Here is a 22,870-nt window from a genome sequence, read left to right on the forward strand (position 1 = left end):
TATATATATATATATATATATATATACACACACACACACACACACACACACACACACACACACACACACACACACACACACACACACACACACACATACATTCTGTGCAGTAAAATACAAGTTAGAATTAGTGCTCATCATTCTGACTCATTTATAATTTAACAGAATTATAACGATGAAAAATCTCTGCAGGCTTTTTTTTTGGCTTTGGTAAAAAAAAATTGCATATTTTTTGTAACTATTTGGAATAACTTCATGAGGAATGTGGTGGAGGGCTTTTCTCCCAGAATGTTTTAAAGCGGGACCCAGTACTGTGTTAAAGTAGCATCTCCCTACACCCCTGAAGAGGCTCAAACTGAACCATAATTTATCCTAGATTTATTAAATAAGCGACGCTGAACTTCTGAAGTTATCTTCCAGACCTCTGGAAAATGTATAAATCCTTTGAGATGTGTTTTGCGTCATAAACTGCATAAGGACAGAAACCAGAGGATGCTGGAAGTTTCTAAATAATAAAGTAGAGCTTCTTGGTGAATTTGATCCATTGCAGATGACTGAATCCCACAGGATTAATTTCACAATACGCAGCAATATCTCATGCTGTATGCTTCATTAGTTATTCCCCCAGTCATCCGCTGTGAAATGTTGGCATATCACAGCCCACTGAAAACTTTAAACTCCATTTAAAGGGAAACTTAGAAATCACTACTTGTCTTTAGAGAGTACTTTGAGGCAGCCTGCCTTTGACTGCTTTTTTCTGGTTGGTGTCTCATCTTCATTGTGGAAGGTACTTTTCTATGTCTCTGTGAACAAAGCTCGATGTGCTGTCTTTTTGTCTGCTGCGGCTCTGCAGAGAGCGCCAGTTATTGCTCTCTGAGAAACTTGAATCGGGAGAAAACCTGTCTTTGCTTAGAATAACAGCCTTACTTCTTACACTCTAGCTGTGATGTCTCCTACTGAAAACCTGATCGGGCTGTGGCTTAGAAAATTTCAATATTTTTGTCTCAAATTTTTTGTTTTTCTACAAAGTTTGAAAGAAGAAAAATTTATGCTGTAAGTAATTTAAAGTCCTACAAGCATGGATGGATGGATGGATGGATAATTTTAATTACCAGGTAATTAGCAGGTAATTCAGTTTTTTTAAGCAGAAAAATAAAGTAATATTCTGCATGTTTTAGGGAAAGGGCCATATTATGAAGTGGCTTAGGCAACCAACCAAAGACAACCAATGATATACAACATCAGATTCAACATACTTACATATCGACCAATGAGGCACCAGCAAGAATTAGCTGGGCATATATTAACCACCTAATTAATGTGAACCACAACATTTGAACTGTTGACTGTCATATGTTTTACCCTGGTGACTGGTCAAACACTCTAAGTCACTCCATAATCTGCATAGTTATATATTTAATGTTGTTGCTAGTTTTTCAGCTAAAATAACTAAAGATACTCACTACTTGAAGTTACATACAGTGTAGTTTATTTCTTCTTTACTGTAAAAAACCTGAAGTTACTTGCTACCCAAAATTACTTACAATCAAAATGTTTCTTCCTTCCTGTAAAAACCCGAATTAGTACCACCTTATCCCAGTGCACTTTCTGGTATGTATTTCAGAATAAATTACATTGAAATTCCTGGGAGTTTCAGTTTAAATCTCTGGGAATTTTAGTTTCTATTAATTACTACTGTTTTAAAGTCTTTAAGTCTTTTTTCTTAGTTCATATAAAAAGATAACAGATTTGTGATGTTCTTGGTTAAAGCAAATGAATAAATAAGTGAACTAACTTCTGCCATTAGTTCAAATGTCTAGCTAAAATTAATGTGCTTGTATACATTTTAAATAGCAGACTAGTTATAGCAACAGATAATATGAAGCTAAATAAAAAATAGTGTTTTCTACAGCAGAAAGTGGTCATAGTAGCTAAAACTAATCAATAATGGAAACTTTTTAAAACACTTAACCTAATTAAACTTAGTCAGCATCTGTTACTGCAAGTATGGGATATGCAAAATACACAAACAAATAAATAAATGAATACAAAATATAAAAATGGAGAGAAGAAAAACAACATTTAAATAATTAACAATCAATGAGTCCATCTCTGATTCACTCAGTCACTTTAATTTCAGTGGAAATAAACACTTTCACACCATCAGGAATGGTGTTAATAAAGAGCAGTTGGTGCCTGCAAACAGCCCTGAGCTACACGGATGCGAAAAGAAAGTGATACAGTTCAGGTCTTCATTTATAGATGAGCTAAGTTCCCCCACATAGCAGGTGTTTTTCTAACCAAACATCTTGTCTCTCTCTGTTTCTTCTTCACACTCTCTTTCCTCATCACCTCTGTCCTTTCTCTCTGTCTCTTGGGTTACAGCTCTTCAGCTGATGTTAACACATGACCTGTGAAAGCCACCTCAAAGCTGGTTTTGTACTTGTTTTAAATGGAAATTTCTGGGCTGTCTGCAGCTGTTGAGACAATAAGTTTGCCGGTTCTCTGGTGTCTTTTATGATTTTATGCCTGGTTTTATAGTTGAAAAGATCAATTCTGGCTGAGCTTTACAGTAAGACAGGGTGTCATGAAAAAGTAGTTACCACCTCCTTGATTTCTTAGGTTTTTGCATATTTGTCACAATTCAGTGCATCGTCAGCCTTGTGTGAAAAACAAATTTCCCACAATTAACTGTGATTATGCATGTTTGTTTGAAAGCTGACTTTAATTTCATTAGCCACACTGAAGCCTAATTAAAGCCACTTAAACAGAATCTTTCTGACAAAGTGAAGCAGGTAAAAGATCTCAAAAAGCATCATGCCACAATCTAAAGAAACAGCTGAGAATCAAAGTCATTGACATCAATCCATCTAAAAAAGCGTTTCATTTTTATAAGGCTCTGGGACTCCAGCGAACCACAGAGACAGCCATTATCCAAACTTTGTGAACCTTTGTGAAGTAGTGAAGCTTCCCAGCAGTGCCCATCCTACGACAATGACAACAACAGAGACTCAATGACAAATCAAAGAAACCAGAAAAACATCTAAAGAACTGCAGGCCTCACTTGCCTCAGTTCAGTGTTCACAATTTAACAACAAGAGAGAAAGTGCACATCCATGGGGGAGATCCAATATGGATAAATCACTAGTGACCAAAAAGAACACAAAGGTTCACCTCAGATTTGTAAAAAACCCATCAAATGTTTTGATGATTCCCAAGGCTTTTAGAAAATATTCTGTAGACTGAAGAGACAAATGCTGCTTTATAAAAAGAACATCATAAAGTCAAACATGGTGGTGGTAGTGTGATGGTCTGGGGCTGTGTTTCTGCTTCAGGATATAAATAGAAGTGCAAATCAGATCGTAAGGTGTCGCTCATGCATCTGCTTCACCTGCACGGAGATGGTCATGTGAGGTAATGAAGAGTGAATTATTTGTGCAACCTACAGTAAGTTCAAAAAACTGTCATTAAACTTTTTTCTCTCCAGTGCACAAAAAGCACAAAATAAGAATACAGAATCTCATCACTGGGTCTGGTGACCTTTGACCAAGTATTCTGTTTTCCTCCTTTTTTAAGCAACATGACAAAGTTCAGCTTTAATCCCACGTTGTTGTGTGGGAGTCAGGGAGAGACCCCCAGGGTTAAAAATATCAACTGGTCATATGGTTACCATGGTAATGCGAACACGAAGTACCTGGGGGAGGTTTACTTGATGGATACTGATCAACCCACACACTGCAGACCACATAATTTCTCCTCATACATGGCTTCCACCCAACTATTATGTTTGTTTGATGTCTCCTCAGGTAATTGGTATGTGTTTGTCTGAGGTGGGGCCCCTGCTTTTTGTAGCTGCGGGCTGGAGGGGACATTTTATATCCCTCTAAATAAAACGGAATTTATAGCTTTGGACACTCCCCCCTTCCCGCTTTTAGACTGAAGCGATTTTGTATGCTGTTTTTTGGGGCATGATTAATTAGTGTTTATAGCACAATAGAGCTGTATGCCAAGTGCTTGCTTACTGTTGTGTTGAGTTTGTCTTCGAGATTTTTTTTGGAATCTTTACCTTGAAATAAAATCGTGAATGTAGACTTTTACAGTAATTTTGTGCTATAAAAATAAAGTTAAATGAATGGACTGTTTTAGATTAGATGGATCAGACCAAACGTGAAATGCTCACTCTAGCTTCAAATATTAACAGGGAAATGTTGAACCAAGATACTATGTTTGTAGTTTTTATTTGAGCATATGGTGGGACATTAAGCGAGGGTCCTCCCTTAGGAAATTTTAAGTGTCATAAACTTAACTTTATGAATTTCTTCGGATAATTACCTTTACCTCAGAAGATTCTGTGGTTAAACCTTTATTGTTGCATGAATATTTTATGCTTAATATTTATATTTTGGGAGCAAATTGCTTAAGAACAAACACCTGCCTGCTCCAGAAGTATTCTTTGCTTAGTAATGTTATCGTGTTTTCCCAAAATAAACCATCTACTTCCTTAATGTTTTACGGGGAGGAAGAGATTAGGGCAAGTGCATGTTCTAATTGTTGGGTGGATGGGGCTTGTCTTTTGGGTACAGCTGTGCTCGACAAAAGTCTTTTAAAACAAGACTTTTCCACAAATAATACAAATAAAAATAAGTAAAAAATAAAAAATAAAAAAATGAGCATGTTGTATTCCATATGGTCACTCTTAAGCAGTAAAGATGAAGAACACAAGTCGTTACGATCGTGCACAAATCAACCTAAACCCCACGAGCCAGCGACAGCCAGCTGCTCGCTCAGGGAGCCGGAGTTCCTCGAAACCCCCGAGAGGCAGTGGCTGGTGATCCCTCCTCACCGCCGGCCAAATCTCTCCCTTTCTCCCTCCCTTCCCTTATCTCTCCGCCCCCACCTTCCCTCTCTTCTTCACTCCCTCTGTGCCTGGAAGGACGTATGCGGATGGAGCAGAGTCGCGGCGTCTCCTGGAGCTGATCCAACCATCCCGTCTGAGGCGGTCGTTTTGTGCCCCCCGCCCCCTAGTGAGGTTTCTTGCACGGCGCACGGTGGAGAAACCAGGCGGCCTTTCCCGCTCTGCGCCGTCGACCGGCAGAAAACAGCGTGCCAGGTAACGTGACGCACCACAAAAAAGAAGCTGGCACATAACTGAACTTCTCTCCCAGTGTGCCATGTGCCCACGCTTCTGAAGTAGACTTTTACCTCTGCCCGGAGAAGCCATACGAGACTTCATAGGTCGATGTCGTCATCCCTTTTCTGGGTTTCATGTTGTTGTCACTACTGATGATGTAATTATTTTTTTTCAGTTGGATCTGCGTTCTGCTGCTGCTGCGTCGCACCTCTCGAAGTGAGAAGACTCGCTCTGCCAATGTGCGTCCCCAGCATCGCAAACTTGGATCGTCGCCTCTTTTCGCGGAAAGACTCATCTCCACCTCTGAAAACCTTTTGTCACTGCTGACTAACGATGTATTGACAAATTGTGTGACACTGTATGGATACTTTTTTTTATCCCCTAACTGGCTTTTACTAAACTGTCAGACGTCAACTTTTCCCTTGCGGATGAAGCTTTGCTTGCTCTGTCTATGTGAAAGTGCGTCGGGCATAACCGGAGTGCGCACACGTTTAATTCATCGCGGCGGGAGCATGGGATTTTAAACTACAGCATGTGGAGTCGTTCCTAAGGACCGCATCGCTGCTCTCCGTGGGTGTATGGAGAAGAGCAGCCTGAGAATGACAGGCGGAACCCGGGAGGCGCCGGTGAACATCTCTCCGGCGGTGGCGGCCAACGCAGAAGGCGAGGAGATCGAGGTTTTGGAAAGTACCGAAGTCATCCCAGTGGCTCCAGAAGAAGTAGGTCTACACAATGTGGCGTCAAGTGAACACATGACCCCTGTAACCTTTTGACATTTTCACAGTTATGAATCAGGACCTTCAGCTTCTTTTTCTTTGAGCGAAGTTAAACACAGTCCCTCTAAAATTAATTTCAGAAAGTCATTTGTCCCTAAATTCAGTGGCACAACTGACAAAAACAAGCGTTTTACAAAGACACGAGATGGAATTTAAAATACTGTTTATTCTTTTGAGAGCCGAGTTAGTAAAAGCACCCAGCACTTTGCTTCATCTTTTCCAAAGACACACGCACACAGCATACTACCTTTTACACATAATGAGGCACACTTTTGGTACCTTGTTATCTTTTGCTGCGGCTCATTGACCGTAATGATCAGATAATAGCTGCATGTGATCGCAAGACTGCAATTATGGCAAATGCGCATAGTGAAGGAAGCCCTTTTGGCCGAGATTCATCATTATCAAACAGGTGCTTCCCTCCTGTCTGGTACCTGTTTCTGAGTTTATTTTTCTTCCCATCTATTCCTCTTATTCATTGCTTCACATGCTCCTTTTCTCTTTTTACTTGTCTCAGCAATGGAAGTCTCTGTTTGACAAGGTATGTATCACAACCTTTAGTCCTTTAGGCTTGACTTTTCATATGCATGTTTCACTCATCGTGGAACTGTGTTGTCTCTGAAGGTGCTCATCTGTGTGTGAACTGTTGGTGACCTATGTCTTAATCTTTATTATCCGCTCCAGGCAACACAGATATATTAATCTGTTAAAAACGGCATTGTCTTGCTTAAAGGTCATGAAACATAGGAAAGATTTAGCAAGATCAGGATTGCAGGATTGCACCAGAGGCAACAATATTAATTTATAAAAACTCCATATTTAGTGCACTTTAGTGTGAATTGCCCATGGATCATGACCTTATCATTGTAAATGTGCTGTAACAGTGGCTTAATCACTAACAGAAGTGATTTAAACCTGCGCTGGGGGATTTTGCAAACTGGTAAAGGAAATGACATACAAAAACAACAAAAAAAAACCCATTTAGATTTTAGAAATATGATGCAAATATTTTCTGTTCAGCTATCACAAGTGCTTACTTAATACTTTTTATAGTTTCAAAATACTGCTAAACTTTGATCAGTTCCACAAAAAAGTAGCATCAGAGTTTCATGGGGTTAATTGACTTGAATCCTGAGACTTTTTTCCCTCCAGTCCCAGTTTATGAATTAGGATGAGTTGATAAATATATTTTCAGATCAAAATCTTGCCTAGTGCAGCTTTAAATCCTTCGCCCGCTGGGTATGACGGCATAACGTGTAACCAGGTCGAATCGCTGTCAAACCAAACTCGTGGAGAAGTGGGGGCTGTGGTGGGTGTGTCATTAACTGATATCGGCCCCAGTAATACAATTAGGACGATACACCTGGATGGATTGATCTGTGAGTCAGAGCAGTCTTGTAAGAAACACATGCCACCATGCACACACACATGCACAGACACACACAACCGAGAAACCCCAGGAGAAGAGAAACAGCGACTGGCTGATCATGCAAGCAGCAGGTCTGACAGGACTGACAGACGGCAAACGAGCCCCCCCTCTATCACACAAACACACGCACACTTATGCCCACACAGCTTGCAGTGTGTGCGACTACTGCATCACCTGCTCGGCATAGGGCCCCCCACTTTCTCATGTGGGGAATTGTGTGCATATTTATGTGTGTGTCTGTGTGTGCGCGTGAGTGCAGTGGTCAGCTGGGATTTTTAGGGTTGAGACTGAGGCTCGTGTCAGCCTCACTTTTAAGGGGGAGACAGAGGTCCCGTGGGATTATGGTGTGTGTGTGTGTAAGTGATGGCGCATATTCTGTGGACGCATTAAGTGGGCCTCTCAAGCCGCTGTCTCCATGTGTGCTGCACAGCTTGGAGTTTCCTCAAGTGGGCGTCGGTCAGAAAAAAGCAAATGGCAGGGTCTCTACTCACCGTGGTAGCAACAAATATCCTTTCACTCTTTCGGTCTCCTTTCCTTCTTGGTTCACACAATGAGTTGGTCCATTTGTCAAGGGGCTGACCTCGGGGACCCCCAGCTTCTGTGAAGCGACAAGAGAAATGATGGGCCACTGAAGACCAGGAAAAGAAGGCTTTTAATCCACCCTGGCAGCCCGTGTTACTGCATGTGGAACAAAAGATGAAAGCTACTGAAAAACAAAGAGCAAGATCCAAAGATTTATGAGTAAAGATACACATTTCAAAGTTCATCTGTATGTGTGGAAGTCTATTTCATGTGTTGGATACTTTATTTGGCAAATATAAGATGTGAATGAATAGAAATATGTATGGTTCAGAGATGTGGAACAAGAGAAGAGAGGGGTGTGACATGCAACAGGTCACCAAACAAGTTTTCAAAACAAAGAAAAGTCATGACTTAGTGGACTGACCGGTAAGAGGTCAATTAAGTACAGGTAACAAAGTCCTTTCTTCACGTTTATAACATATTATCATCGTATTTGAGGACAGCTGAGAACATCTGTCGATTCTAAACGAAAAAAAAAAAAGAGCAGTTTTTCTTGGCTGACAGGTTGTATACATTTGTTTCTTTAAAAGATATCCCAGTATGTAAACTTGAAAATGTCTCACGAATGAAAATCTCACCTTCTAATAACTAGATGTTACAAATCAGCTAAAAATACAACGTCTAATGTTGAGGACAATGATGCATCTTTTCTGTTAATCAGTCCTGACACCTCTGTATGGTCTCGACAGCGCGCATTTTATCCTGTCATCTCTCTCAGTGATGTTTGCACAGCAAAGAAACTACAGGATCATTTTCTCTCATTCTTTTCAGCCTCACTCTTTGGCTTTGCTTCCAACTCTTTAAAGCAGTTTGAGCTTTGCCATCCTATCAATTTTACCAGCTCCCACGTGACTCTGTACATACAGCTATCATTTCTGGATTTCAGACCATTGGGGACAGGAATCAAAGTGCTGCGTTGCTCTGTTTCCCCCTCACTCCTCTCTCCAGTCCCTGGAGAGGATTTTGTTGCTGTATAAGTGCTTTCTTTCTCTGCACACAGGAAGCAAGAGAGCAAACCTCAGAATGCTTTGATTCATGTTTCCCATCGCCTGAAACAAACATCGAGACTCAACACAGACACAGGCGATATCTAATGAAGCAGAGGAGATGCTGTTAGCGCGGACAGCAGCTGCACTGCCCTCGCTCTCCCTCATAATCAAAGTGTCCCAGCCTCTGTTTGTCCTCTAGACACACAAATCTGAAAAGGCTGCAGTCATTGTAGCGTGATTACACACGGCACATGTCATCAGAAGAAAAAGAAAGGGCCCTTTACAGATTCTTCTTTCTACCCTGACTGATTTGCACACCAAAGCTCAGATAATGATGTTTCTTTTTTTTCTTTTTTTTGAAGGTTTCTGTGGATTTAATCAATCCAGTTTATGTCTAGGATTTATTTGATAAACCATATTAAGCATGTTTAAATCACACGGTAAATTGGAGGAAACACATTTGTTTTGCTCAGCCAGGGAAGGCACATCAGATGGCTTTTTATGTGTGACTGGGAGCGCTAAAGATTTCTTTTTCAACCCGCTGGTAAAAAAAGTGTCTAAAAAGCTTCTTTCTCCTTTAGCTGCCTTGACCTAGATGGTGATTTTCTTACAATATTGATTGCGAAGAGCTACGTACACACAGCAAAGACTCAAAGTTATTATTTACCGGGGCTGGGACTATATCTGCGTTTGCGATTGCTGATAGTAGAAGTCCCCAGATGTACTGATTGCGACGTGGCTCAGCTCAAATGAGATGAAGCACCTGTAAAGGCAGGATATATACAAACCATAGATTGTCTTCCTCTTCTTTAGAAACTTTTCTTTAGCTAACTCTCGACTGAAGACGCACAACAGGATTGTTTGTCAATTCTCATAAATTGTCAGTGAATACTAATACATCTTTGATTCTGGGTGTGTGTGTTTGTTTATGTGCAATCCATAAGTGTGTCCACAGATGCCTTTGTGTTGACAGCATGCTCCCAATGCCACTTCGAAAATCCCCCAGGCATGCGCCCACAGGAGCTTAGTGATTAAACACTTTCACATGTCTGCATACTTTCCGTGAAAGTGTTTCCCTTTTAACTTCATGGTTGGTGGCAAAGAAAATCCCAAAACAACTGACTGGAGCCACATAAATCAATGTCTTATAGTTGTTTTAGGAAGGTTGTCTAGCTGGGGAGATACAGTATACAGTACATGTCATTTCTTTTTATTCTTCCAGAAAATGGGAAGTAGATACAGTTATTTATCAAAACGTGAGGAAAAAACAAAGTTTGTTCAGTTCTAATGAGCTTGAAATTAGTATGTGGTATCACTGCCTTTATTCTTCATCACAGCCTGAACTCTTCTTATTTCTGGAAGTAGTCTTCAGGAACAGTTCTCCGGGCCTCCTGAAGGAGATTCAAAGCTCTTCTTTGGATGTTGGCTGCCTTTTTTCTTTCACATTTTCTGTAAAGATGATCCCAGAGAGGTCACAGCTCCGGGGAGGCCAATCAATGACTGATATTGTTCCATTGTGTGCTTTTCTGCCCAGGTATGTTTTTACTGCACTGGCAGTTCGTTTGGAATCATTGTGCTGAAAGATGAAGCCATTGCCAATCACACTGTTTACAGATGGTGTTGCATTTGGTCAAATCCGAATTCATAAATCCATCAATTTTCAAAAGATCCCCAACCCCACTGTCTAAAATGAACGAGCCTTCACCGTGTTTTCCCAGATGGCTGTAGACTCTCACTGTTGGGCTTCTCTCCTGACCTCTGATTATTTGAACCAAAAATGTCAAATTTGGATTCATCACTCCATAAGACCTGTTACCAGTGATTTTCAGTCCAATTTGTGTGTCATTTGGCATCCCTCAGCCTTTTCTCCCTGTTTCACTTCCTTAAGAATGGATTCTTGACAGCCATCCTTCATTTGGGACCATTTCTGATGAGGCTTCAGTGAACCATAGATGGATCAACTGAAGGGCCAACTCTAGCAAGGCCTTTGTTGGATTGTTATTATTATTTTTTGTTGCTGTTTTTCTTTTGGATGTGGCTTGAAGATACTGCTCATCTTCTGTAGTGTCTTTTTTTCACCTTCACATGTCCAGTTTCCTCAAATTATTTAGTGACACGCGGCACACAAAAATATTGATCAATGGCTCTTCAATAATCATGTTTTTGGTGAAGAAAAAGTATCAGATGATGTTATTTTTGGAATTTAAAAAAAATAGATTCAGCTAAATAATTGGAACACATTTTGTGTTTTAGCGACATGTTGCAAATAACGAAATACCTAAATACACAGAGATTGGTTCTTTGCTAAGTTGTCTGTTAAGTCTAGAAAAAAAGGTTCATCCCTTGATTTAGGTTCCTTTTTTGTGCTTCAATGATTCACAGCTCAGTGTAAAGTGATTTAACAGTGAAAATGGCCAGGTATAGGGATTGGACTTGAACATAAGTAAAGAAGTGGATATGTCAAAAGAAAAACTTCAGGAAAGTGTGGAGAATTATTGCTCAACAACAATAAAAAATGACAAGCAAGTCTGACTACATGGTAGCAAAATCCAAATAAATTAGACTGGCTCAATACTTTTGCACATCAGTGTATATTTTCCTGTAAACTGCTGGTTAGTGCCTCCTTCCTCATGACCCGTATATTATAAAAGATGTCAAGCATGACTGATCGAGGGGAAACCACGAACTTTGTGAATGATGGGCGTAGCCTCCTAGCATCATATACTGGATTTGGGCTCTGGCTCAACGTTAATGTTTTGGCCGCCGATGCTGTCGTTTTTTGGATGCCAGAACTTACCACATTTGGATGAGAGGGTGGAATTAAACTTGGTTAGTGAGCTGCATTCATAAATAGTATGGGTGCAATGCACAGACACATATCTTATAATTAGTGTTAAGTAACATTCAAACACGGGGTCACCTAATTCTAGTATGCAGATAAAGAAGTTATCAAGCAAAAATCATAAAGGTGATATTTAGCAACTCTGTTGCCACTTAATCTGAAACAATGCACACCATAGGAAACAAGGATATCATGTTGTCTGAGTAAATGAGCGAATGGTCCACCACCCAGTTGACTGGCACTTAATGGAAAGCCAACTGGGAAGCCTCAGCTGCTATTAGCGGTGCATGCAGGGAGAGGATGTCTCGACACGCCCCATCAGTTTTACTTACACTAAAAACAGAAGGAGGTTTAGACAATGAGATCATGAACAGCAGTGAGTGAATCTAGTGGTAGTTAGGTATTGTGTTTGAAGAGGGTAAGGCCTGCATCATTTCAAAGAATGGCACCCGCAGACTGTAAAGGATAAATCATAAGGACCTTTGCCGCTCCCCATTTTCAAGAAATCTGAGACTAGATCAGATGGTTAGATGTTTGACCAAAATATTTCCAGGACAGGCGTTTTTTCCCTTTATTTGTACCTTTTATGTCCTTGATATCAATTAGCTTCTAATTGCTTTCTGTGTATAAATTTACTTATTAGTGTTTCTCTCTTTTATCCACATTATTTTTAGTATCCTGATGTGTTTATGAGCCTAATTGCCTCTGACACATACACAGATGGCGAGGTCACAGTTTGCTGACCTGCTCATCCAACGGCACACATGTGATTGACACCAGCTGAGTCCTGGAGATGAGCCAACGACAAACACTTTTTGAAGTGTGTTGTCTCGATTCAGGATCCTGAAAGCAAAATACACTCCGCCTCATTTTTATTGCAAAGCGCCTGGCCTGTGCGGTGATGAAATAACAGAGAGAGCCTCAAACATTTTCATTGAAAGATTTAATCAGTGCTCATCTTTCCCCCACTCCTTTGCCGCTCCCCTGCTCAGCTCTAAATAGATTTCCTTAATGAAAGGCACAGTTCCAGTTGGCGGAGTGTGAAAACAGTTTCTGCTTTTATGCAGAGGTAAAAATAGCCGCCTTGTCTGTCGATCTGTAAATGAGAGATAGACGATGCACCGGTTTATTTGTAATTGGCTATAGTGTGCAAAACACAGCAGTGGCATGAATCCGAGGTGTCTCTTTTGATAGCTGAATGGCTCGGTAATTTGGCAACCTCCATATGCCGTGTGTTTGTATGCATGTGCATCTAGTAGTTTTGTACACACTGGTCCTGAGAATGTAAATCCATTACTAGAAGTCAAGGGAGGGCAGTGAAGAAGGCGGGGTATGCCTATTGCCTTTTAGGACCAGTGTCAGTGCGTACATTCTGATGGGGCTTCTTCACAAATCATCCCTGACTGGTCTGCTTTCTACATTCTCTTTCATCTCACTTATTACCTCTCTGTCTCTTGTCTCGTTCTTCTGAAATGCGATTTGCCATCAGAGTTAAGTGGATGACACTGCAGATGTGACAAGGCTTCAGTCTCTGTCTGCTCATCAGTGCTTTTATTTAATCTCTTTCCATTAGCTCTGTTCACAGATCCACACATCACCATGCACTAGCTCATCAATGATACAATAACAGCCCAAAAACTGAAGGGCTACAGACGAAAAACATCAAATCAGTGGCTGATAAAGGAGCCTGAGGTATTGTTTTCAGCAAGGCTACATATATTGTGATTGTGAGCCGAGTGCGTGTCTATGTCACTGCTGACACAGCTCACAATAAGCTATTTTTTGTCTGGAAGATCACGTTGTAGTCTCTCTAGCTGTGAGATTGTGAGAGTTTTGGCTGAAACTGGGTTCTAGTTTGTTCCTGAATGATGGCTTTTGTTGGTAACTTGTCATTTTTGCACTGTTTTTAACCATTAATGCGGTGGCATTTCTCAACACCACTTATCAATGTTGGGATGGTTAAAACAGAAGAGTTTAATTTTAAGAGAAAAGCTTGGTCCCGCTCTGTGCTGTATGTGCCAGCATGACATAAACTCTGGATCCTTTATTGCTCAATGTTACGCTTGTAGGCTGCCTGCAGTCAGCCCGCAGGCTCTGGCTTAAGCTACACAAAATGACTGTTTGATTGTTGTGGTCCTGTTAAGCCACTGGGCTTTGCATAGGGCAAAGCACATCCAGTGTGCTCCCGAAAGCCAGCTTAACCTGCAAACACGATTTATACGTGAAAAAAAAATCTTTTCATGTTGCAGCATGAAAAGAATTCTCCAAATTCTCATTTTCTCCTTATTTATTCATCAAAATAAATCATAATAACAAGATTTACCTATCAGCCAATGTTCGGACATCAAACAAACACATTTGCTTACTTTGTTTAGTCTCAGGTATCCAGACTTGTTTTGTCCTCTCCTGCTTTACACAAGCATGTTTTGCTGTCATCTTTTATTTGTTTTTTGAACAAAAGTGCCAAAAGGATTTGCTTTTTATAATTATCAAACAGGAATACAACCTTGAAAATTATAGAAGAAAATAGATAGATCTATCTTTTTCAAGACAGCCAATTAGCAGGCATGCTGCAAAAGGTTTTAGTGAGAAAAAAATAACCAAAGCTTATTTTCACCCATAAATAAAGCCAATCTAAGGTGTGAGATTTCAAAAATTCTGTTTTTTAGGTTTGAAAACCAGATTTAAGGGGCAATCGCAAAGGAAGCACTTTGCTCAATGTACATCGCTTTGTTGCTGACAACTGGTAGCTTCTAGGCTCGAGGTTGCTCTACACTTTATGGCCAAAAGTATTGGGTTGCACCTCTTAATCTTTGAATTCAGGTGTTTTTGGTCCAGTTGTCATAAATATTTCATGATCAACTATAACTGATATTATTGCAGTGTGGAACATAGCATATATAAAAAAGATGGAGTCATCGAGTCAGGTTAACTAATGAATCATTATTCACTTTTACTAAACAGAAAGCACAACTCAAGTATCAACGCGCATAATAGATCATCAACCAGACATGCCAGTGCTCAGGGGAACAATTCCACTGAAAGAAATAGATCTCAGCTCAGCTGAGAAGTGGCCGATTTTATAAAGTCAAGAACAGAGTTTCCGAGTGAGGTATGTTGAGGTGCTTAGTGTGTAAGAGTCATGAATGCTCTGCTGACTCAGTAACTGCAGCATTCCACATATCCTCTTTCATTAACATCAGCATAAAGACTGCACCAGGAGCTTCATGGGATGGGTTACCTGTAGCCATGAGGCTGCTGTAGGTGTACAGTCCTTTATGATTATTGGTAGTTATTTTCTATATCTCATTTTAAAGTTGAGAAAAGTTTAAAGCCCTGTCCACACAGGAACTCAGTTACATTCAATGACTTCAAGAGAGGATGGGCGAAATAACTGCAAAGTGGGCGGGTCCAATTTAAACTTTTCTCAATGTTGAGGCAAATGATTGAGAGCGCAGGATAGCACTCATTGACATATGACAAGGTAGTAAATAAATGAGAGGGTTACCTACAGGAATGTCCACTAGTGATCAACCATCAGCGACAAAGTGATGCTTGATGAGTGAATCCCACTCATCAAGTGGACGGGCTTAACTCAGGATCATCCACTTTGCGTTGCCTACAGTTGTTTCACCTGTTGTCGTTTAAAGTTGATCATGCACGGAGAAACAAATGTAATAAAATATACTTATTCTCTTATTTACTTTATATATGCGCTTACATTTGTATCGTTCAAGACACTAAGTGTGAACCATTTTGTCCAAACCAATCAGATGTAGAGATGCTCCAAAGTCACAAATGTAAGATGGCAAAAACTCATTTAGATAAGAGGATACATTTGAACACTCAATATTCACTTTTTCTTTGTAGGTATTGATGATATACAATATGAGTTACAGAAGTAGTCATATGAAGAAATTAAAAGCTGTAAAAATCTTGCTCATTCTTCCACAGATGACAGCTAGTTTACTTTCTTCGTCTATTTCAACGTAGCAGTGCAGGATCACTGTTTAACAGAGTCCGGTTTCCTTGTAGCTGGTCATCACTCTGATCCTCCAGGGGATCAAAGACACATTGCAGGTCCATTCATTCCTCATTGTATCAACAGGTCTTCCCACAGGTTGCAGAGCTGTTGACAGATCTGGTCATGACCCATTACACATTACAGCAACTAGCAGCTGTGTGCGTGTGTGTTTACATGTGTGGCACACTTGTAAGCTAAGCAGTTCTTGAACCTTGTGGCACATGAAATAAAAAATGACTCCCTTTTTCTCAGTTTATAGATGTTGTGTGAATGTTCTCCCCAGTGAGATATCAAGAAAACCAGAATTTTAGGACGCATTCCTATGCCATAGGCCATGCAGGTCCACAATGAAGCCTTGCAGGTGTGGTGCTGACACAGGTACAATAACCCTGTGTTTGCTGTGTATACCTGTCTGTGTGTTTCAGTGCTCTGATTTCTGCCTCTTCAGTCAAGCACTTCCCATTAAGGAATGTTTCTGACTGAGTGTTCAGCTGAGCCAACTCTTTCATTCCCCTCTCTTCTCCCAGTAGAAGAAGCGTTTAGTGCTCACTAAGACAGATGGCACATTGACAACCACCTCAAACGAAAGCTGACAACTGCTACCGCAGATGTTTAGGCCCATGTGCTGGATTCATAATGCTGGCTGTATTTGCTGAGTTTGAACTCTAAATTGTTTGTTGGCTTTCAGATCACTTTGTCTCACTATGTGCTCAGCTGTCCGTGAAGCGCTGTTCTAACAAAGTGCTTCTCCAGCGACTCCTTGTTTATTTCCACACCTCCTTGTCTCTCCGGAGAGTTTGCAGTCATGACAGACTGTTGTGCAGACAAGAGGAAAAATGCATAATTCAAAGGTAATAGCATTTTTTTCTTTTTTGCTGCTTTTTTTTACGCCCACAGTAAAACTTTAGGTGGTGAGCTCAGATCGCATTTTTCTGGATTTACTTCTCTAAATTTACTAAAACCTTTTTCTTAGTTTAGGGGCATTTTCCATCCATACATTTGTCACAAAAACAGTACTGTGAAAAAAATCTGAATTTCTTGATTAAAGGTGTAATAGGTGCAATATGTTATTGAAACATGTCCAAAAATACATGGAAATATAGCACATAAGGCAAAAGCAGAGTTTGTTCAATTCTAATAGGCTTAAAAGTCAATATTTGGTATGAAAATCTTTAGAAGCTTAGTGATTAAACACTTTCACATGTCTGCATACTTTCATGGAAAGTATGCAGACGTTTGCTTTAAACATCATGGGTGGTGGCATAGCTGAGAAGATAGATACATGTGCGTACAGTATACAGTACCTGACATTTCTTTATATTTTTTATAGGAAAATGGAAAGTAGATACAGTTATTTATTGAAATATCTGCACACATACATTAAAATATAGTATAGAAGGCAAAAACTAAGTTTGTTCAGTTCTAATGAGCTTGCAAGTCAATAATTGGTGTGACCACCTTTATTCTTCAGCACAGCCTGAACTCTCTTTGTTTCTTTAAGTAGTCTTCAGGAGTAGTTCTCCAGACTTCCTGAAGGACATTAAAAGCTTTGGATGTTGGCCGATAGTGCTCTGTTGGGTGTTCTTCTATTCATGCTTTTACTGCTTTTGTTGAAAAATGAAGCTGTTGCCAATCAGAACCTTTCCAGATGATAATTCAGGGTAAATCAAAATCTGAAGACACTTTTCTATCTCCGTATTTCCATCAGTTTTCACACCAACACCAGTCCCAATACAATTGTGTGAAATGCAGCTCCAAGCTGTAGACACTCACTGTTGTACCAGCTTTGAGGTCACGTGACTCTATTTGTCTCTCATATTTTTCACAAGTTCTGCTAAAGAAATGGGAACAAAGTTTGCCTTTATTTATCTATTTACTTATTCATCTTTTACAGGCTGCTAGCAGTAAAATGTGTACAGACACAATTTAAAACGGATTCTTTTCTATGTATAGACACATATAAGAAAGATAAACACTGGAGCCAAGCAGCCAATGTCCAAAAACCCCTCCAAAACATATAAGACCTCCAGAAAGCCTGGAGAACTCTTGCTCAACACCACTTTAAAAATGAACAGAAAATGTGTCCATTCTCTCTTTTGTCTGTGCTCAGTGGCTTCTCTGGTTTGTGTTCACATGACAACTTTCCAGAAGCAGACTGTATATAACCCCCAAACTGGTGTCACTTTACTTAATAACGCACTTAGAAGAATATAAACAATTTACTTGACACGGTACAGGTGGGACTGTGGGCCTGGACGCTTCGTTATAACTTTTTGCAGAGCAGTTGTTCTCTCTGCAGCCCTCACATCAGGTTCCTCTGTCTGCCACATCAAGATTGGTTAAATAAATTAGGCAGACAAGTGACTTCCCTCAGACTCGGTGCCTGCCCCAGTTTCAAGATCAGGAAGCTGGCTTCAAGAAAGGGAGAGAGATGTTTACTGTTTACTAATGTGGGTAATCATAGAGTCATGATTGATATGATAATATCATCACACATTACCCACAGTAACGATGGTATTGCACTGATTTTGTAGCAATTGATACATCATGGCATCTAAGTAAATAACTAAATAAGAAAATATTTTTAGCAGCTGCATTTTGCTGTCAGTGTGTGTGTGTGTGTGTGTGTGTGTGTGTGTGTGTGTGTGTGTGCGTGTGTGTGGGACTCCAGTAGGTCACATTAGTGGAGAATTCTCTTTAGAGTGTCTGCGTGTTTTATTAGAAATGTTGGTATTTGGTGACAGCACAATGATAATGGTGTCCCTAGAGAAAGTGATACATGATACTGATACTTAGCCCCGTCCTACTGTTTCCTTACTGCTTTCTTATTTTATTTTCAAGTATATAAGGTTCCCTTGCATTTATTTATTGCCATGTTTGATGTTATACCTATAAAGTAATGTAATGTAACATTGACCAATAAAACCCCCATAAAGGGTATGCCTTAGGGTGTCATCCTGGTGAATGGCGGTACTTTAAGATTATGCACATCAAGATGACGGTGATGAAAATGCTCAGCATGAGGTTCACTCTGGGATATCATCCACCGATGGATGACATCATAATGGCTTCGTCCATCTTTTGTATACAGTTTCAGAGTAAACCAGAGGAGTTTTGAATGTTGGCAGTTTTAGATTTCAAGAAGAAAGTCAAATTGAAGAAAATGCTTGTAACTTTGGATGGGTTTTATTCAAAAGTTTGAATATTGCAGATAAGAAAGGCAAAACTTTGGAGCTTTTCGTTGTATCTTGGACCAGGACCTGTTGTGTCAGACTGTTCACATCAGGAGAGAGGCTCTATGAATTGCATTTTCAAGTCAGGAGTCCAGATCATTCACATTTTTGCAGCCTTCTTACTGACTACGTTACCCATACCACAGCAAAGCAAAGGAAGCTTCCTGATGTTTTTATGTGATTCATTACATCTGTGTTTCTTTGCAAAGCAATTACAATGAATATCAAAAAAAGTTACAAAAAAACTGAGTTATGTTGAAATTGCATGGGTAGTAATAAAAGTGTACAAGGTGTATTTGGACTATCTTACACTAAAAGAAGGGAATAACTGGCTTTTTAATAGGCTATTATGAAGTGATTTGAGTGTTTCTGCTGACTGTGAACTCTATATAACCTTAAAAAATGAAGAGGTTTTACACACTAAAACATAATTTTGTTAGAGAAAAAGTTGTTATGCGTCTGAGAGTAAACGTTAAATATTAGTGGGGTTATTATAGATTTTGGAGTTTTTATATTTTATATAAAAGCTCTTTTATATCAACATAACCGCTTGATTTGTTTGGGTGAGAGGATGGGTCAGTAACTCTCAGACATCCTGGGCCAGCCTGGCAGGCTCAGCAAATGTCCAAGGTGAGTGACAGTGCTTAGCTTTCACACAGATACCATCCTGTCTCCCCTGTGTCGTCTTACAGGGCATCGCTGCCAAAGCCTGCCAGCCGGGCCAAAGTGCTGAAGTGGCTAACAGTGCCAAGGGCAAAACCACATCACAGCGTGCAACACAAAATTAGACAAACAGGATCTGCAGCCATTGTAACTCCTTAACTTTCTGATTTGATGTTTACTGAATTCTAGCATCCTTTTGAATATTAGCATTGATACTGCTGACTGCTGCAGTGGCATCTGTTCATAAAGGGGCAAATAAGATAAACTGCACACTGAATCATTCAGGTTATAAAACATAATCCAGACGTCCTGCATGTAATTTTCCAATGAAGGCCCATAGTAAAATACAGGGACATGAAATTAGGTCATAGATGGAGTTGTTCCCACTGATGATAAAAATTTCAGCAGTTTTTCAGCAGTGTTTACTATGAAGCATGAGCTTCAGGGAAGATACTTTGATTCCCTTTCTCTCATGGTTGGACAGGCGTAACTGTTTTTAGACAAAATATATTTTGTACTCCTCAAAGAGAATAGCCTGTGTTGTTCAGCACTGGGGAAAAACTGTTGCCATAGTTTTACAGCACAGTAATGTCAGACTGTGTGTTTAATTAAGATATTAGTAAGAAATAATAAATCGCTGCTGTAAGTTAGAATAGATCTAGAGCTTGATCCTAGATCTCTTATGGCACTTGCTCATTACATGGACACAAGTTGTAAATTTATAGATTTGATGGTTGGGTTTGTTGATGGCAAGAAATTGCATCTTACATTTTCATTTCAGTTTCTCAACTCAGACCTATAATGCAGACACAGCGGGGCTTATCTGAGCTGTTTTTGACTCTCATGGCTCAGCTATGGCACTGGCAGATGCTGTGTGGGTCTGATGTGCCCCAGTTGTCATGTGAAAATGAAAGGTTTCACAGGGCTCTATGCAGTCCTGTAAAAATCTAAGTATAACCGTACTGTTTCCATAGGAATTTAGAGGGTAAGTTGCAGCACTGGTGTAGCTTATCAAATGCACATCATCAGTTATCATAAAGTGTGACTTCCTCTATGAAAGCAGATGTTTTAGCAGTTTGCTGGTCTGGAGCCTTTAAGTGTGTTTTAACACAATGCCACAATCTTCCCAGGAGTGGACATCCCAGCAAATTCACCCCAGTACTCAGAGAAACTGTAGCAGACTCAAGAGCTACATCTCAGTTAGTAGTACACTTAGAAAAAGACTGAACAATTATGACTTATTAGGAATGGTTTGCAGGAGAAAGCTTCTTCTCTCTAAAACATGACATCATGGCTTAAGTTTAAGCCAAAGTTGTATCTGAACAAACCAGAAGACTTGATGGAACAAATGGAACAATGCCCTTTGAATACATAAGCGTAGAATGGAGATGTTTGACCAGAATACACATCGCCACATTAGACAAAAACCAAACACAGCATGTCAGCAGAAACACCTCATACCAGCTGCCAAGCACGGTGGTGGACGGGTAATAACTTGGGCTTGTTTTGCAGTAACCTTGGCATCTTCAGTCATTGATTAGACCATGAACTCCTCTGTATAGCAAAGTATTGTAGAGTCAAATGTGCAGCCATCTGTCCACTAGCTAAATTTTGGTCCAAAATTGGACCATGCAACAGGACAGGGATCCCAAGCACAACAACAACAAATCTACAAAAGAATAGCTGAAAGGGAAAAGCATCAAGGAGCTGCGATGACTCAGTCAACGTCCAGACTTCAGCCTGTGGTTGGATCTTTTCATAAATAAATGATCGTAAATCTCCATGAATCAAAGCACCATTGTAAAGAACAGGGGACTAAACCTGTTATGCAGTTATGTGAGAGACCGATGAAGTCATGCAGAAAATGACTATTTCAACTTGTTGCTGCTAAAAGTGTTTCTACAAGCTATTGAACTATGGGGCGTACTTGCTTTTTCCACAGGGCTACAATGTCCTGCACCAACTGTATTTTTCACATGATGGTAAAATGAATGAATGACTGAACTTTGGCTATTAGACACACCCTGAATAAAAACCCGCCTGTCAAGAACATAAAGGACTAATAAAGCTTACTGCATTTGATCCTAACATTTCCCTATCTGTGGAGAATTTACCAACACTGAGTCTTAGTGTGTTGTTTAATTTAATATCTGTTGAACTCACTGCAGGGAGATAATTTTCAGCTTAGTAATTCTCATTTAAGGCAAATTGAGGACGGGAATTACTGCTGTGCTAAAAACTGGGAAATGTCATGACTGATTATTATAACTGTTAGATGAAACACAATAAAATTACACTGTTAACCAAACAGTATTTAATATAGATTGGTCACATTATGTCACTGAATAGGGACTATATTTTGGCTGACTGAGATACAAGCTCTCAAATAATTGTTAGCATGGGGGAACATCCTTAAACAGGCCTTTTATGTGTAAGGATACACAGTGGTCAGAGGTTGAGATAACAGAGGCTTTTCAAATAGATAATAGGCAACATAGAAATTTTCATATAGCTTTTACGATTGTAAATAGAGCTGAATTAACCTTCAACAATAGAAAACATGCAAAGAGCAGATATTTCTAGATATGGATTGAAAAGCTTTTAAAAGAAATAAATAGTATTGGTGGATCTTCAACGTTGCTTTTTTGTAGTTGTAATGTGTTTGTGTTCAGCTTACCTCAATAATTAGTCAGTGGATCTAAAGTTAGCTCCGTTCCTGTAAAAAATCAGAATTTGATATGTTGTAGTCAGAATGAATGTTACTCAGCTTTCAGCTTATTACTCTGTCCGGATTTGTTGCTATCACTTTTGTGCTGTGGGGCAGTAAAAACCTCATTTATTGCAATCTCAAAATCTTTTGTATATCCACTTGGTCTCGTAGTGCTGTCTTGAGTGCTGACACTAACCGTAAGGATAACATAAGAGGGAATTGCTGTAACCTGACATACATTAAGTGAGAGAAGATTCATTTCACAGCATTGATAATGGAAGATTCTCAGCCTGTAAATCCATCCCTAATCCTTTGCCAGCCCAGTGGGGTATTTGCGTTTTTATGTGGTTGTGTCACTTCCAAATGTGGCTGTAGTGATCACAGCGCATCCTTAATGCATTTTGGTGCAGTCGCTCTGTTTACTTGGAATCAGATCAAACAAACTGCATGTTAATGCTGAGTGTGAAAACAGGGCCTGTTCTGTGACAACA

The 22,870-nt window shown here is 39.8% G+C and overlaps 1 protein-coding gene across 2 annotated transcripts in view; it reads left to right on the plus strand.

Annotated features, from left to right (window-relative positions):
* The first annotated feature begins 3,681 nt into the window (after positions 1–3,681).
* rhbdl3 (rhomboid, veinlet-like 3 (Drosophila)) overlaps positions 3,682–22,870 on the plus strand; it is a 73,706-nt gene continuing 54,517 nt past the window's right edge. The window contains exons 1-4 of one of the 2 annotated variants that reach the window (XM_040024633.1): positions 3,682–3,806; positions 4,934–5,110; positions 5,307–5,850; positions 6,425–6,448. In XM_040024633.1, coding sequence (XP_039880567.1) covers positions 5,710–5,850; positions 6,425–6,448 — 165 coding nt within the window. In that variant the 5' untranslated portion in view covers positions 3,682–3,806; positions 4,934–5,110; positions 5,307–5,709. The remainder of the gene's footprint in view (positions 3,807–4,933; positions 5,111–5,306; positions 5,851–6,424; positions 6,449–22,870) is intronic. The other variant, XM_040024634.1, reaches the window with a different exon arrangement.

The sequence above is a fragment of the Simochromis diagramma genome, unplaced genomic scaffold, assembly GCF_900408965.1.
Source record: "Simochromis diagramma unplaced genomic scaffold, fSimDia1.1 OVJJ01000302.1, whole genome shotgun sequence".
Taxonomy (NCBI): Eukaryota; Metazoa; Chordata; class Actinopteri; order Cichliformes; family Cichlidae; genus Simochromis; species Simochromis diagramma.